This window comes from Gadus chalcogrammus, chromosome 20 (assembly GCF_026213295.1).
Source record: "Gadus chalcogrammus isolate NIFS_2021 chromosome 20, NIFS_Gcha_1.0, whole genome shotgun sequence".
Classification (NCBI taxonomy): domain Eukaryota; kingdom Metazoa; phylum Chordata; class Actinopteri; order Gadiformes; family Gadidae; genus Gadus; species Gadus chalcogrammus.
The window spans coordinates 22,464,998-22,481,429 of NC_079431.1; the positions used below are offsets into that span (position 1 = coordinate 22,464,998).

The 16,432-nt window shown below is 43.9% G+C and overlaps 1 protein-coding gene across 2 annotated transcripts in view; it reads left to right on the forward strand.

Annotated features, from left to right (window-relative positions):
• Positions 1 to 16,432, forward strand: part of LOC130373879 (hyccin 2) — an 89,572-nt gene that overhangs the window by 21,193 nt on the left and 51,947 nt on the right. For both annotated transcript variants that reach the window (XM_056580526.1, XM_056580527.1), the window contains exon 2: positions 15,864 to 15,945. In XM_056580526.1, the coding sequence (XP_056436501.1) occupies positions 15,895 to 15,945 (51 nt within the window). In that variant the 5' untranslated portion in view covers positions 15,864 to 15,894. The remainder of the gene's footprint in view (positions 1 to 15,863; positions 15,946 to 16,432) is intronic.

Genomic DNA, 16,432 nt, shown 5'->3' on the forward strand with positions numbered 1-16,432 from the left:
AGAATTTAAATATTTTAAGAAATAGGAGATCATAAGGTGAAATGTAAAATATGCCAAGCGAAATCGAGCTACCAGAGTACTACAAGTACTATGCGGCAACATATGCTCCTGAAACACAACGGTGAGTTCGGGAAAGAAGACCCGCAGCAACCAAGTGTGTCGGCTATTTTCACCGCCGCAAGACGCAGCTGTAATCCCGGTCGTGTAGAGAAGATCACAACGCTGAGTATTTCCATAGTCCATTTGCTGCCGTTTTATTTGCAGCTTTCAATTATTTGCAATGGTTAGGCTACTTGTTTAGTTTTTGTTTTTTTTAAACCGTTACAGGCCTTGGTTCGAGGTGATTTAAATTGTGAGACGCATATTTATCTTTGTAAGGGAAATGTGTTTTGAACGTTTGCAAAAATAAATAATGAATACTCTGATAACTCTGACTGTTTTGATGGAGAATAAGCATTACATGTTTGGTTGGTAATAAAATTTGCAGTTCATCATTAGGCCTATTCCTGCTGCAGATGCGTTGCATTCTAAAAATAGATTCGATCAAACAAGTACTCGATTGATCCTCGAGGAATTCCTTCGATCACTCGAGTTTGGAATTTACCAGAGGTGGGGGTAAGTCACTCATGTGCAAGTCACAAGCAAGTCTCAAGTCATAACCTTCAAGTCTCAAGCAAGTCCCAAGTCACTGTGGTGAGAATCAAGCAAGTCACAAGTCAAGTCATCGCTCAGGTCAAGCAAGTCACAAGTCAAGTCATACAAAAATCTGATGATCTAACAGTTTCCACATTTAAAAATCGGTAAAGAGAGTGGTTCATAAGTTGAGTTTTATTTCAACATTAACAATAACAATGTCGTAACATTAACAATAACTCAAACTATTCAAAACATTCCAAAACCATTATGTGAATAGTTTGAAAATGTTTATATGATCATTACCCTCAACCTATGAACAGAATCAAATAGAACCTCTAGGCTGTATACGAGAACAGTTCAAGTCATCACTCAATCTCCCTACATGTTGTAGAATATTATTTGCAACACATGGCATCAGACATGAAAAAAATTAATATTTCAAAAGTAATATCACATACACATACTGTAGGAAGGAGAAATAGTAATACACAAGCCTGAAAGCTGGTAGCAATCTTGCTGCCTCGCAACATACATCGACTTACAACTTTGTCACTGAGTTGTTAATGATGGGGTCACATTATCACCCCACCATGGCTGAACACACGTTCAACAGGTGCACTTGATGCAGGGACTGCCATAACTCTTACCTCCACCTTGAACAAAGAGGGGTGCGCCTGTTCATGGCCCAAAACTGAAGGCAGCTCTGTCCATCACAAATGTCCAGATAGTGGTTCAACTGAATTTGGGGACTTACCGACACTACCAACCGCTGTTGGTAGTGTCGGGTCAGCCATCTCTTCTACTGTGGCGGTAGTACGTATTCGGAAACGTTTTCCGTACTACACAATGCACACTGAGCATTCGGACGCGCTATATTTGTGGCGTACTACAAAATGCATACTATAAGTATGAGTATTCGGATTCAGCCCTGGATTGGGCTTTGCGAGGTTTGTTTACCGGCGTTGCTATGGTTACCGGTCTTGCGTGTTCCAACTGTTTATTATGTTTCTAATAAATCGCTGTCTAATCAATACTTCATTCACTGCCTCTTCCGTGGTCATTACAATATTATGAATAGACTGCGTTGGGGTTCTCCGACGTCTCTCCCTCTTGGCCTGACCATAACAGGTTCGAATATTAAGGGCTGCCTAATATTCGTTAGAATTTTGATTTATTTTTTGATATTCGAATTATATTCGAATCACGAAGTTCGAAGTCAAAGCCCTAGCTTGAATGCGCGTCCATGTACTTGGAATGGGTGGAGTCAGCGTTGAAGGAGAGGGGGTAGGACCATTTGAGTTGTGTATTTTCAAAATCTGCTGGCGTATCGCAAATCCCATATCCAACCTTTAATCTAACTTTAAAAAAGTCATTTCGAGTCATCTGTCTCAAGTCTAAGTCAAGTCAAGTCACGAAGACCAAGTCAAAGTCAAGTCGAGTCTTTTATCAGTGTTAGTCAAGCAAGGCTCAAGTCCTCAAATTTGCGACTCGAGTCTGACTCGAGTCATGTCATGTGACTCGAGTCCCCCATGTCTGGAATTTACTACTCGTGCCCATCCCTAGTCCAAATGTGGATTAGCTAGTTAGCTAGCTCCAGTAGCTACCGCAGGATAACAACAAACAGAAGCTTGCTCTGGGTCACGAGCTTTGAGTACATGCACGAAGGGGTCATGTGTGGGGAGTGGGGGAGGGGGAGTGCAGTACGACCGTTTGATTGCCGTACTTACTGTCCAATGCCACTCGGTGGTTCTGGAAATCATTGGCTGGAGTTTTTCGAGCCCTGCCCGTTCCACAGATGATTGACTTATTTAATTTTCATGTCAGTACTTCTAACTCAGTGGCTGTAAGTGGGTTATGATAAGGATTTCAAGTAATTTTGCAAAAATGGCCAAAAAAGAAAATTCCATACCCAACCTTTAACTCTTACATTTTTCAATAAATCATTTTCAGCTTTATTTTTCAATGTTAAAATATTCAAATATTCAACATTAAAAAATTCCACTTAAATATTTTCAACGTCCCCAAATTCAACATGCCAAATTCACCTGCAAAATTCAATGTCTGAAATTTCAGTATTAACATCCGGGGACCCAAGAAAGCAATCGATCCTAGATGCTAGATCACGGTCATCAAGCTACAGATAGCTGTAATGTTTTTTCCTTCGATGAGAGCAAGGAAAAGTTTTACCTTTTCATCGGTCCGCACGTAGGCTATCTATTATTCACAGGTATGGACGAATTTAAAGGATACATTGTACATATTTTTTATTCGAAATTCGTCCCAGCCTTTATACCACAGATACTCTAGGGTCTAAAGCAGATAACCTTGTTGTCTGATTACAGTTTAATTCATTTTTCACAACCTACCAGCTCTCGTTCTGAAGAGTAGTCACCGTGCCATTCGTTTCAATGGGAATCGCGACGGTCCATACTTTCAACATAAAGTGTACATATTTGTAATTTGAAATTCGTACCAGCCTTTACAATATACTTGAGTCCACATCTCTGATGGTTGTTGTTGGTCGACTTTAAGGTCTTGGGTATTGTCTATAAGTAGCACCGTTACCAAGACAAATCCAACTGTGTGTTTTAGTGTTTGGTTCTGGCCCTGTTGTAACGGAGCTCAGAGTCTGTGTGCATTCCTCTGCTCCTCATGTTTTTGCCTCTTGAGGGACTCTCTGATCTGGGGAAGCAAAGCTAGACCCAGACCTCAGTCCCCTCTCTGTCTGACCTGGGGACTCGAAGCTAGACCCAGACCTCAGTCCCCTCTCTGACCTGGGGACACGAAGCTAGACCCAGACCTTAGTCCCCTCTCTCACCTGGGGACACAAGGCTAGACCCGGACCTCAGTCCCCTCTCTGACCTGGCGACACAAGGCTAGACCCGGACCTCAGTCCCCTCTCTGACCTGGGGACACAAGGCTAGAAGGGGCCCTCAGTCTCCTCTCTGACCTGGGGACATGAGGCTAGACCCGGCCCTCAGTCCCTTATCGCTCTCTAACCTGGGGACACAAGGCTAGAAGGGGCCCTCAGTCCCTTATCACTCTCTGACCTGGGGACACGAGGCTAGAAGGGCCCCTCAGTCCCTTATCACTCTCTGACCTGGGGACACGAGGCTAGAAGGGCCCCTCAGTCCCTCCCCTCTCTGTCCTGGGGACACAAGTCTAGAAGGGGCCCTCAGTCCCTTATCGCTCTCTGTCATGGGGACACCAGTCCCCTCTCTGACCTGGGGATACGAGGCTAAACGGGGCCCCCCACGCAGGAGGAGGGGCCCCAGCTCATAGCTTATCCAGAGACCATCATCGCTGTTTTTCTCCAGATGGTTGCTCACACAGCAAAATGTATTTATGACTGTACGATGATGAATATACACGCTTTTAGTGGTGACACCGGTTCACGGGTTACCTGTGATCCGTACGGATCAACCCTCACGTTTCGGGACGCAAATGATCTGCGGATCGGCTGATAAAAAATAAAAATAAAGTTGTGCAAGTGATCAGCACATGATTAAAGGACAATTCCGGTATTTAGCCCATTGAGCCCCCTTTCTGGTTTGTCTAGGATGAAATATAGTGGTTGACACACCGAAAAGTTGACTATACCTCAGGTATTTGGCTCATTTCGATTCGCCCCTGCCTGCTTCAGAATGTCTGGCTTTGGGCATTCACAAAACTGTCCTTAAAACAACCCTAAATGTTCGTTTTCAGAAATGTGCAACTCACCGAGTGGTTAGTGGTGTTCGTTGATGTTCCTAATCAAGTATCGTAGCGAAATACAGTTTCTGTCGTCTTTTATTTGGCGTTTCGTAAATCCCATTGAAACTGAAACCAGACCGGAACCGGAGGCGGAATGGGGCTGTTGTTTTGTTGTAGTCTTTTCGCTCGGTTCTCCGTGTCAACAGTAGGGCTTGAACCAAGCGAAAAGACTACAACCAGCCCCCCTTTCTGTTTCCGGTCAACGAGCAATGCATTGATTTCTTTCCAACAGAAATCAATGGATTTACAAAATGCCAAATAAAACAAGACAGAAACTGCATTTCGCTACCATACTTTATGAAAAAAAAAAAAAGAAGACGCGGCTGTCTGCATTGCCTTGGGAGAGTGTAGACTCTAAACTCTCCCCAGGCAATGCAGACATCCTGAATTTAAAGTTGTAAATTCAGGTCTGTAAATTCCTTTGCTTCCTTCTGCTTCCTTTGGACACAGTTTTTATTTTATTTTATTTACTATCTTTTTTTGTTGATTGATCCGAAAATGATCCAACCCGTGACTCAAAAACCTTGACATGACCCGAACCATGAGTTTTGTGATCCGTAGCACCCCTACACACTATTAAGTTATTTTTATTGCAATTATATTATATTTATTTTTTCTGTTATTGACACAAACAGGTTTAAGTGACGGTAAGAGGACTTACAAGCTTCTAAAAAGGGCCAAGTAGCTTTATAATTTAAAGTTGAAGTGATGTTATATTGAACTTGTTCATTCAGCTGTTGTAATCTTGAATGTCCTGGTTGTATCAGAAGAGCTTGTCTGAGGGGAGGGGATCCCTCCACTGTCGAGGTGTAGGGGGTTGTAATACTGTCCTCTTCTTACTAGAAGAAATGGTTGACCTCCTGTGAAGCTTGTGAACGTAATGATCAAGATGACCTGTTGGAGTCCGTTTGTTTCTTCCTCTCCCTCTGAGCCTGATTTTACAAGTTTGTAGTTCAACTTAATGCATAAAGAGGAAGGCCTATTTATAATAATAATAATAATAATTATTATTATTATTATTATTTTATTTAAAGGCGCCTTTGCGGAACCCTACGGAACCCGTAAAGGGACATGAAAAAATACTTTCTCGTGAGCACGAGAAAGTATTGATTGATCAGCATGATGCAGTGTACCTGCCAAAGCCGAGACCAAACTTACGCCCATGGAATAAAGTACCCAGCCTGTTAAGAATCGGCGGCCGCTTTATTCCGACCATATTCCGACCTATATGGCACACTAACCATCTCGTAGTTGGAAGTAAAAGAGTATACGCGCTCCAATAGTGCGAGATAAAAATATAGCACATTCATTTTAATGATTTTAGCTTGTGTGTGCCCGTGCCCGCGATAAATCACACACAAGCTAAAATCATTCAAATGAATGTGCTTTTTATCATCTCCAATTATTGAATCACGTATACTCTCTTGCGCTCCACCTCCAACTACGAGATGGTTAGTTACATATTTCCTGCTGTCGGCTCCCAGACCGAGGAGCACAGGTGATACGTTCCCTCCAGGGCCGATGCGCTCTCGGGGGCAACACTCTTCACTTTGACCGACAGTGAGTCTGCTTATAGGTCGGAATATGATGGAATGAATCGGCCACTGATTCTTGACAGGCTGGGTACTTTATTCTTACACACAACCAGACTCGTTCATTACTTCACTAGACTGACACGCACGCTATCGCTCACTCTCCTCGCTCGTCCACCTACTCGCTGACGTCACACATTAACACACACACAGACACAGACAGCACACAGACACAGACATACACACACTGCCAGTGATATGCGCACGATATTTCCCCGTGCTCATGAGCTACTTTCTCGTGCTCATGAGCTACTTTCTCGTGCGCACGAGATACTTTCTCGTGCGCACGAGAAACGTTTTTTTTTTCTGTAAGACCAATACTTCCTTGTTTACAAGCCTTACGCCCCGTGCCCACTACATGCGTCCGTCGACTGATCCCCATTGACTTTCAATGGGGACGGACGCGCAATGCATTGTGGATCCGTCCGTTCCGTTGGAGCCGTCGGCTCAGTCATGGCTCAGTCAAAAAGTTGAAAATTGTTCAACTTTTTCGGCAGCGACGGATCCGTCATCCAATCAGATCGCGTATGCAAATTTAAGCACTGTGACGCGACTCGGGGTCCGACGATACTGGAAAGCGGGAAAGCGGGTCATCTTGCATCGCAACAAGCAGGAAGTAGCGGGAAGAACCCGGCGAAGCGATTTGATTGGCTGACGGATGCCTCTGCAAAGACTACTCCCCCATCAGTCAGCCACGCCTTCCCACATCAGTCAACGGACGCATGTAGTGGGCATGTAGGGTTACGCCTCGTGCCCACTGCACCGTCAGTCAACGGACGTGGGAAGGCGTGGCTGACGGATGGGGGAGTAGTCTTTGCAGAGGCATCCATCAGCCAATCAAATCGCTTCGCCGGGTTCTTCCCGCTTCTTCCTTTCAACTTTCTGACGGTGGCGAACGCTCCAACTGAACGGACGGATCCACAATGCATTGCGCGTCCGTCCCCATTCAAAGTCAATGGGCAACGGTCAACTGACGGAGGTAGTGGGCACGGGGCGTTAGAAGCCAATAAGGCGATCACTATCAAAACGGGGCATGTATACTTTGATTGACAGCTACACCAGCAGACAGCGAGGGTCGGGACGGGCCTTCTAATAGCCAATGAAAATACCTTTCTGACGATATCCAGCATGTCAAACACCGTCTCACGTGTGGTTGAGAAAACAAATGCGGAAGGGGTGTGCGTAAACTAGCAGGCTCTTCCCCAGAGTGCGAGTGTGAAGCAAGTGGTTGATTTGCGCGCTCGTGTGTGGTTTTATTTTTATTTACTTTTGTGAGTTTGGTTTTATGAACATTTTGAAACATGCCTAAACGCCCGGAGAAGGAGGGAGGGAGGGAGGGAGGGAGGGAGGGAGGGAGGGAGGGAATCGTATAAATAGTTATCTTTGTTTATTTTCACATTGTTATTGTAATTTTACTTATTTTTGTTTATTTGTACATACTTATTTATAGAATTTTTACTATTTCAGTTTTGGTGTTTATACCGTTGCAGTTTTCACTTTTTAAGTAAAGATAATAGCCAAAACACTTTGTTTGTGCTTTTTTTTGTCCGTCGTGGCTCTGCGTGTAACCAGAGCGTGTAACCAATCAGATGGTGCTGTGGGTTGGACAATGCTGGAGGCAGCGTAGTGACGGCAGACAGAGAGGCGCGGCTGCATCAGAATAACCCCGTTTTAAATTGATCTATTATCGGCCGTCGGATCAAAAAAAAAGGCTGGTGCCGATATGCGTCAAAATGACGAATATCGGCGCCGATAATCGGTCGATCCCTAGCAATTAGTGTGGGAGGAGGGCGGAAAAGTGGACTAGGGTTTAGTGGTGAGGTAAAGCTGGGTGTCGTCAGCATAACAGTGGAATTGAATCTTAAATTTACGGAAGATATTGCCGAGAGGAAGGAGATAGATGATGAAGAGGAGGGGTCCCAGGACAGAGACCTGGGGCACACCTGAAGTGACGGAGGAGGAGATGGATTTGAACGACTTCAGTTGGATGAACTGAGTGCGGCCAGATAAGTATGATTTGAACCACTCTAACGGAGTGTGGGTGATGGCAATGGAAGCTAGTCTGTTGAGGAGGATGGTGTGACAGAGTGTATCAAAGGCTGAACTGAGGTCGAGGAGGATGAGGATGGTGAGGAGTCCAGAATCAGCTGCCATTAGGAGGTTGTCGGTTATCTTGATGAGTGCTGTTTCAGTGCTATGGAGTGGGCGGAAACCGGACTGGAACTGATCATATAGGTTATTGTCGGATAAGTGAAAATGGAGTTGGGAGGCAACTGTTTTTTCAAGGATTTTAGAGATGAATGGAAGATTGGAAATTGGACGGAAGTTGTTGAAGTTGGAGGGGTCGGCACCAGGTTTTTTCAGTTTTGGTGTAATAGCCGCGGTTTTGAAGGTTGTAGGGAAAGTTCCAGTGGTGAGAGAGGAGTGGATGATGGCAGAAATGAGGGGGGCCAGAGAAGGGAGGCAGGCTTTAACTAGTTGTGTGGGGAGGGGGTCCAGTTGACAAGTGGATGGTTTGGATTTTTGGATGAGTTCTGTGATTTCTGAGAGCGTGGGGAGCTGGAAGGAGGAGAGTGAGAGTGACGAAGGGTGAAAGTCTGTCGAGATGCTGAGGTGAGGGATTAATTCAAGGTGCTGGTGGATATTCTTGATTTTAGAAGTGAAAAAGGACATAATGGAGTTGCAGAAGGAGGTTGTGTACAGGTGAGGGGGGAGAGAGTCCTGGGGTTTAGTGATATTATTGAGTAGGGAGAACAGTGACTTGGAGTTTCCTTTATTGGCAGTGATTATGCTGGAGTAGTAGTGGGTTTTAGTGCTGGCAATGGAGTCCTTATAGTTTAAGATGTGGCTATTGTACATTTCTTTGTGAATGGTTAGGCCGGTTTTTTTATGGAGCCGTTCAAGTTGCCGACCTTTGGCTTTCATCAGACGAATGTTGGGGGTGAACCAAGGGGCGGAGACAGAGAAAGAAACAGATCTGTTTTTCAACGGAGCAAGAGAATTGAGAATATTGTGGAGACGAGTGTTGTAATGAGAGACCAGATCATCAGGGCTGGATAGATTGTGGATGCAATTCAAATATTGAAAAAATTGTCGCAAGGCACCAAGGAACCATTAAAGGGAAACTTCACCCATTTCCATTAAGCTTTGTATCGTTAGAAACCCACTTATATTTTTGAATGGTCGTGCATTATTCCCTTATTTTCTGGAGAGACTGGAGAGATCCGTATTGATCTCCAACACTTCCTGTTTAAGATGACGCAATACGACGATTTTTGCGTAGAAGTAAATAGGAAGTGTAAGAGGGGAGGATTCTCGTAGGACTACAAGCACAAGGGGGTGGGACCCGCTCTAGATCAGCGGGAGTGGCCAGCAAAGCTGTGCATCGTGGTGTAGGGCTGGGCGATATGACGATATCATACCGTGGACGATATGAAAGTGTCTACCGGGAGAGATTTGGCCATATCGTTTATATCGAGAGAGAAAAAAATATACATATTTTTTTTTTTTATATTGCACTGCACTGCACTGACTGAAGCAAGGCAGGTGTGAGACTCACCTGTTAACTTGAAAAAAAATCTCATTTGTATTGAAGAAACAGTTATAAAATAAAGTTATGTGCTGTGCAAATAGCTGGTGGTAAAAATATAAGTGTATTATTAGTATTTAAAATATTTGTGTGATGCTGTGATTTTTATTTTATATTACACTGCACTGACTGACAGCCAGGCAGGTGTGAAGCACACCTTTAAAAAAAAATGTTATTTGTATTGAAAAAACAGTTCAATGTTTACAAGATGTTTGCACTATATGACACTGCAGTTGATGACAGATTGTTCGCTACTTACTCCTTTGTAAGCATGGAAATTCAAGTTGAAAATAAAATAAAAAACTGATCAAATGTGAAGTATGGTTATTTTAAGCCATTTATTATTTTAATTTACTCCAAAAATACCATATCGTGATATAAAATTACTCATATCGTGATATAAGATTTTGTCCATATCGCCCAGCCCTATCGTGGTGCATGGTGGGAGTTGTTGTCTTCAATCCACAAGCGCCAAAAAGTCACTTTCTGCCTTTTCTCGGTCAAGACGGCACCAAATTAGAATTCATTTTATTATTCGCCTACATAAAGGACCCAATTTCAATACATATTCATGCCTCCACCGGTGAAATGCTCCTTTAAACCAGGATCATTTCAACCTCTTGGTTATTTCTAAAATCTTTACCACCTTTTCGATGTTCTTCAGCTTAACTTTGCGTGACTCTTCGCCCCATGGTGTGTACGGGCGGAGTTATCACCACATGATCAGTACATGATGTGTACAGGCCTGTTATCAGGCGAAGGAAAGGGCAATCGTGGCGCCAATGAGCTTGACAGATAGCGCTGGTTGTTCCTGGCCGATGGGCGCAATGTGAGGCGATTTCCTTGATAAACTGCTAATTCGAAGCGTCCCTTAAGATAAACGCAACAAGGACGCGCCCAACATTATCTGGCTCATTCAGCGACCTCATAAAGGTTACTCACCCTGCCTACGCTCTGGCTTTCGCTAGTTCTCCATTCATAAGTTCCCGCTGATAAGGCTAGTCTATAACATTGAATTCTTAAGAAGACTTCTGGAGTCAAAAAGAATGTGGAACCAAAGTCATGGGGAATGCCGCAATCTGTATCAAAGTGCTGTGTATTTTTCTTTTAAAAAGCCACATATTTCCTGGGTTGATGTCAGGGGATTAACCTGTTGCTACATCAGTACACACATGAGTGAATTTATCACTTTCAGGGTTTCATAGTCGACCTTACCCGAACCCAGCTTCTACAGGGTCTTAAGCAGGGTACACTCTCTTCTCTCCTAACCTCCCTAAGGACACCTCCTCCTATCATAGCCTCCATATGTACACCTCCTCCTCCTAGCCTCCATAAGTAATAATAATAATATATTTAATTTAGAGGCGCCTTTCAAGACACCCAAGGTCACCTTACAGAGCATATAGTCATCATAAATCATTTAAAAAACAAGACATTGTGGAAAAAATAAATAAATAAACATAATAAATAAAAAATAAATAAAACAAAAACAAGACAAAACAAACAAACAATCAAAACAGTGATCAGTTAGACGTTGTGTGCGAGTTTGAACAGGTGAGTTTTGAGTTGTGACTTGAAGGTTGTAATGGGGTTTTATGTGTGGGGGGAGGGAGTTCCAGAGCCTGGGTGCTGAACAGCTGAATGACCGGGCACCCATTGTAGTGAGTCGTGATGTGGGGATACATAGTCCAGCAGAGGTTGAGCGGAGGGAGCGGGAGGGAGTGTATTCTTGGAGGAGGTCGCAGAGGTAACTGGGGGCTAGGTTGTGGAGAGCTTTGTAGGTGAGGAGTAGGGTTTTGTATTGGATGCGGTAGTGTACTGGGAGCCAGTGAAGTTGGATGAGGACAGGGGTGATGTGGTCAGATGATTTGGTGCGGGTGATGATCCGGGCGGCTGAGTTCTGAATGATCTGCAGTCTGTTGATGAGTTTGGTGGGGAGTCCGGTGAGGAGGGCGTTGCAGTAGTCTATGCGTGATGTGACAAATGAGTGAACTAGGATTTCAGTGCTGGATTGGGTCAGTGATGGGCGGAGTCTGGCGATGTTGCGGAGGTGGAAGAATGCAGTCCGGGTGATGTTGTGAATATGGGGTGCGAATGAGAGGGTGTTGAGAGCCTAAGTACACCTCCTAGGCTCCATAAGTACAACTCCTAGCCCCCATAAGTACACCTCCTCCTCTCCTAGCTTCCATAAGTACACCCTCTTCCCCTCATAGCCCGCCATAAGTACACCCTCTCCCCTCCCAGCCTCTGTAGGCCCATGAGTATACCTCCTCCTCACAAACCAGCCTCATGCCTGGCTCTTGCCTTGTTCAGGTGAGGCCATTGGTTGACCGATGAGCAGCAGCAGACGTCCTTCTCCCATTGAGGATATGACTGCTGGGTCAGCCAGGTGAGAACATGGCAGGGAAACACTCACTCCCAGTGGTCTTTCTGGTTTCTGTTGGTGAGAGGATGTTGCAATAATTCATAGATATTTCAATAATTTACAGATGAAAACAAACACATTTGTGTTTGGGAATGGCTAAACATTGTATTTGCTGTAAGAGTGCACAAGGCGTAAGCAACATCGCATCACATAGTCCAGAAGTTTCAGTCAATGTTCTTTACAAGCAGTTTATTTCATGTTATTAGTCCTTAGATTTTTTGTGCTAGCACTTCTAATACAGGATAGTATTTCCCCATTATTTTAAATGATTATATCTACTTTCAGCACAAAATTTCACAGTGGTATATGCCATTCAGGCCTTTGAACAATATATAGCTGTAAAGAATAAATGTCCAGAGGATGAAGCAGGGACATTGTCTAGAATTCATGAGAGCAGTTACGGTAAAAAGTGACCTTTTAAGTTAAGGTTTTAACTAAGCTTAAGTTTTTAAAGCCTCAGAATTTACATATCTATGAAAGCATACTCCTGATATGACTAGGACTTGCCGTCATCTTTCGCTTTAGCTTGAAGGGGATTGCCTGTGACTGTTGGACAGTTAGACAGGGGAAAGGAGAACAGATTTTTGTTTTCCGAGGCAAACGGGGCCACGGTTGTGACGCAAGGAGCTGGTTAATTTATCACCTTAACTCACACACACACGTTTCATGTTCTTGAATGCTTGTATCGGCGGAAGTGGCTGCGTAGGAAACGTACACACAGACACAGCGTTTTTTTATTCAGTCTGTGAATATGCTGCCTCACCATGGAAAATATTGTCTTTGCATGGTATTATTGCGTCATTAAATGAAGATATAAACTTACCATTATACCAGTTTAATAGTCTACATTATACCATTAAAATAATATTTAATATGATTTCCATATTATACTTTACATTTCCATACTCTTCAATTGAATGGCCCACAGTTAGAATGTTTAGAATGGCATTTTGAATTTGTAAGCAAATCTGGATATTTATTGGAATTCCCCATAAATATCTTGACAATAAATCGTTCCATATTGCAGTGGCCTAGAGCTGGACGTGTCAGAAGTAATGTTTCATGCAAACCACGTCGATTTCTCATCCCTCGCTAATTTTAGCTGTTGTCATGATGCTGTAGTGTGATGAATTGGGCGTTTCTAAATGTGTTCTGCAGTGCCTCTGAAGGGGCTGTAGTATACACACAACGCTGGGTCTTAAATCCTACAAAGGCTGACATTGCGCTCATTGGGCAGAGCTGCTAATAGCTTGCTGCGGATCAGCACAATTTCATAAGGGGGATTTGGATAATGATCACATGCTCATAAGCAGTGTGTACTACGAGCTGATCCTGCTCGGACTCTTGTGGACGTTCGTAACTCCAGAACCCTGGGCCGTGGTGTTCTCCATGGCTAGGTTTGGGACCCATCAGCGTGCTAAGACCGGAGGCAGGTCTGCTGTCTGTCAGGGCGGCCGGGCGCTGTTGACCGTGTGCTGCTCTTTAAATTGCCCAGTAACCTGCTCTGGGATTATACCTGACACTGCTAACACGCCCGAATGGAAATATATGCATTCATCTAAATCCCTAATCCTATCAAGTGAAAACCACAACAAGCTGCCGAGTTGTTTTTGGAGGGCGAGGGCTCAGTGGCTTAGCATATGAGAACCCCCCGCACCTCAGCCCAGCAAACATGTGCCTGTGATGGAAGGCAAAACATATCTTAGGTCTTCTTCTTCTTCAGTTGTTCCAGAGTAGCATCGAAACCCTTGGAAGGAGCTGGCAGAAAGGCTTTGATCTGCAGACCAGCCTCCAGGCCTGTGGTGTGTTTGTAAGACCTTCTAGATCTGCTGGTTTGGTTTCAGGGACCACTTGGTCACGTTGTTGTTGGCGGGCAATTCTTGAAGGTAAATTAAATGTATGACACCGAGTGGTTCTACCAAATGCATTTCTTGCCTTTGGATTATGACATTTTTACGGTGATAATTTTTGCTTTTCTACATCATCGAGAGGATTCTATAGTTCTCTAGAATGGTTGTCTGCTAAATTAAATCAGAGAGACGTGTGTTTCTCTGTCCGGCGTAATGCTCCTTGATCAATACTCCATACCTCCAGATGGATTCTCTATGAATGTGATGATGAAGACACTCCTTTTGAATTATGTAGGCTTCAATAAAGGAAGAAAAACATTTCTATACTTGTGAAGATATAGACTCGTCCTGGTATGTATGGTATGGGTTCACGACACAGTATATCTGTTTATAGAGCAGACAGACCCCAGGACATCAAACACAACTGCAGTTTTACGAGGACCAGCTAACTATAGTTGGTTGCTAAGGAACCAGCTATCGGGATAGGCCTATCTTTATCAAAAATAAAGTACTAATTAAACTATTAAAATAGTTATCTTCTGTTAACTTTCTCTCTATGCCAAGACAACGTTTGCTATTTTTTATTTTTTTTTGTAAAGTGAGAACATTCTTGAGCGTGCCTCCCCATGTCTAGTGAGTTTACCTGTCGAATGCCCCGCAGTCATGCATTCTCAGTTACACTGTCAGGGAAGGGTTAATAATTAGGGGACAGTGGAGCTCTTGTGTTCCGATAACCTACAGTCCCAATATTTGCCATGTTTGGTAACTTGTTTGAGTGCACAAACACTCCATTGTGCCCAGTACAATCGACACACACATTCACACAACTCTAACTTCTCAAATACTGTCATTCTTTGATGAGTAGAGAGAGACACATGCTCTTTGATAGCAGCTCGTATAAACATGGTCTATTATGGTAGTTAATGATCAATCAGTTCTGTTGGAGAAAATTTTGCTTTTCACTCTCTCTAAACTGCTTTAATTTCCACACTCAGAATTAGTCAGAATTAGCAATTTGTGACACGCGCATCTCTTAACGTCTAATATCCTTAAGCAAGGTGGTATTGGAATAGATGACATGTGTATTAAGAAAAAATATATACAGAATATACAGTATGTTAATATAATCCTATATAATCCTATAAATTCATCATCTATACACATTCAATGTCATCATTTCTGGATTGACGGTGTGGGCGGCCATCTTGAGAAAGACAGAGCATTCTTTGGCCAGTGTTGTGGCGTCCATACCCTTGAGCACTTAATGACTGTTGCCCGTTAGTAAAGACCCGAGGTTGATGGTTGACTTTGTCTATGTTGAGATGTGAATCAGCCATGATGTTTGGTCACTCACCCCCTCACCGGGAGGACTCGCTAATCCTTCCTTCGCAAGGCATAGGAACCACCCTGTCGATTTCTCCATAAAATAAATCGACTGTTTGGATTCTGTGTTTGCATCCCACTGTGTATGCTCAGAATTTGAAAAGCTATACTGTACGTACGTTCATACAAACGGATCCAAGGTCTTTATTTATATTCAGAAGAAGTGAGCTGCCCTTCCTGCACCGACCAGAGCTTCTTATTCAGAGAACATCTCCATTCCGATGTGGATCTGAGTCCTGAGCCTCCCAGTGGCCTGTCATCCCGACATCCAACGCAAGGTTTTGTTGGTTGGCGGGAACAATTTGAGAGAGAGACCTAGCGAGGGCGGTTTGTGTGCGCCCACTTGTGTTGGACAAACCAAGATACAGCTCTGGGAGAAGCTAAACACAAGTTTGAAATAGGCCGTGAATGTCTCGCCAGCTCCCCAATTTGGAAATGCATGTACACTGGATGAGTTACATCTCCAACAGTTCAGCATTAGCCTGGGGTCTGAACTATACAAATCCTTTCACGATTTCACTGTCTCACTGGAACGTCAGGTGGCCAGATAATGACACATGTTGTCGGTTGCTCCTGGTACTTCAAGCAACCATTTTAGTCCCTCTCTCTCTCCCTGTCCCTCTGTCTTTCTCCAGGAGGCTGCGGGAAGGGGGTATTCTGAGAAAGATGCTGGGGTCAGAGCGCGGCGTCGTGGAGGAGTGGCTCTCAGAATTCAAGGTAAAAATTATAATCCAGTGTGAACAATACATTTATTTGAGTGGAGATTTGACAATATGCCAATTTTTCTGTATACGTTACAGCTGTTGTTATAACTGCTGGCTGGCTGCCATACAATCTGTCCAATGGACTTTCATTGTTGTCAACTATTTATATGAAACCTGTGATGCAGGAGGAAGGGAACTGCAGCATAGACATGATGACACACCAGGAGGAGAGGGGTGTGTGTGTGTGTGTGTGTGTGTGTGTGTGTGTGTGTGTGTGTGTGTGTGTGTGTGTGTGTGTGTGTGTGTGTGTGTGTGTGTGTGTGTGTGTGTGTGTGTGTGTGTGTGTGTTGCTCTGACCGAGCACACTGCTCACCCCTAAGCCAATAGGAGTTCACGTTTGTATTTTTAGGCAAGGGATGACATCCAATGAACACAACAGTTTGCGTTGTCTGGATCCTACTGTGATTACATCCCGGTCATAAGCTGCTCTTCAGAAGAGG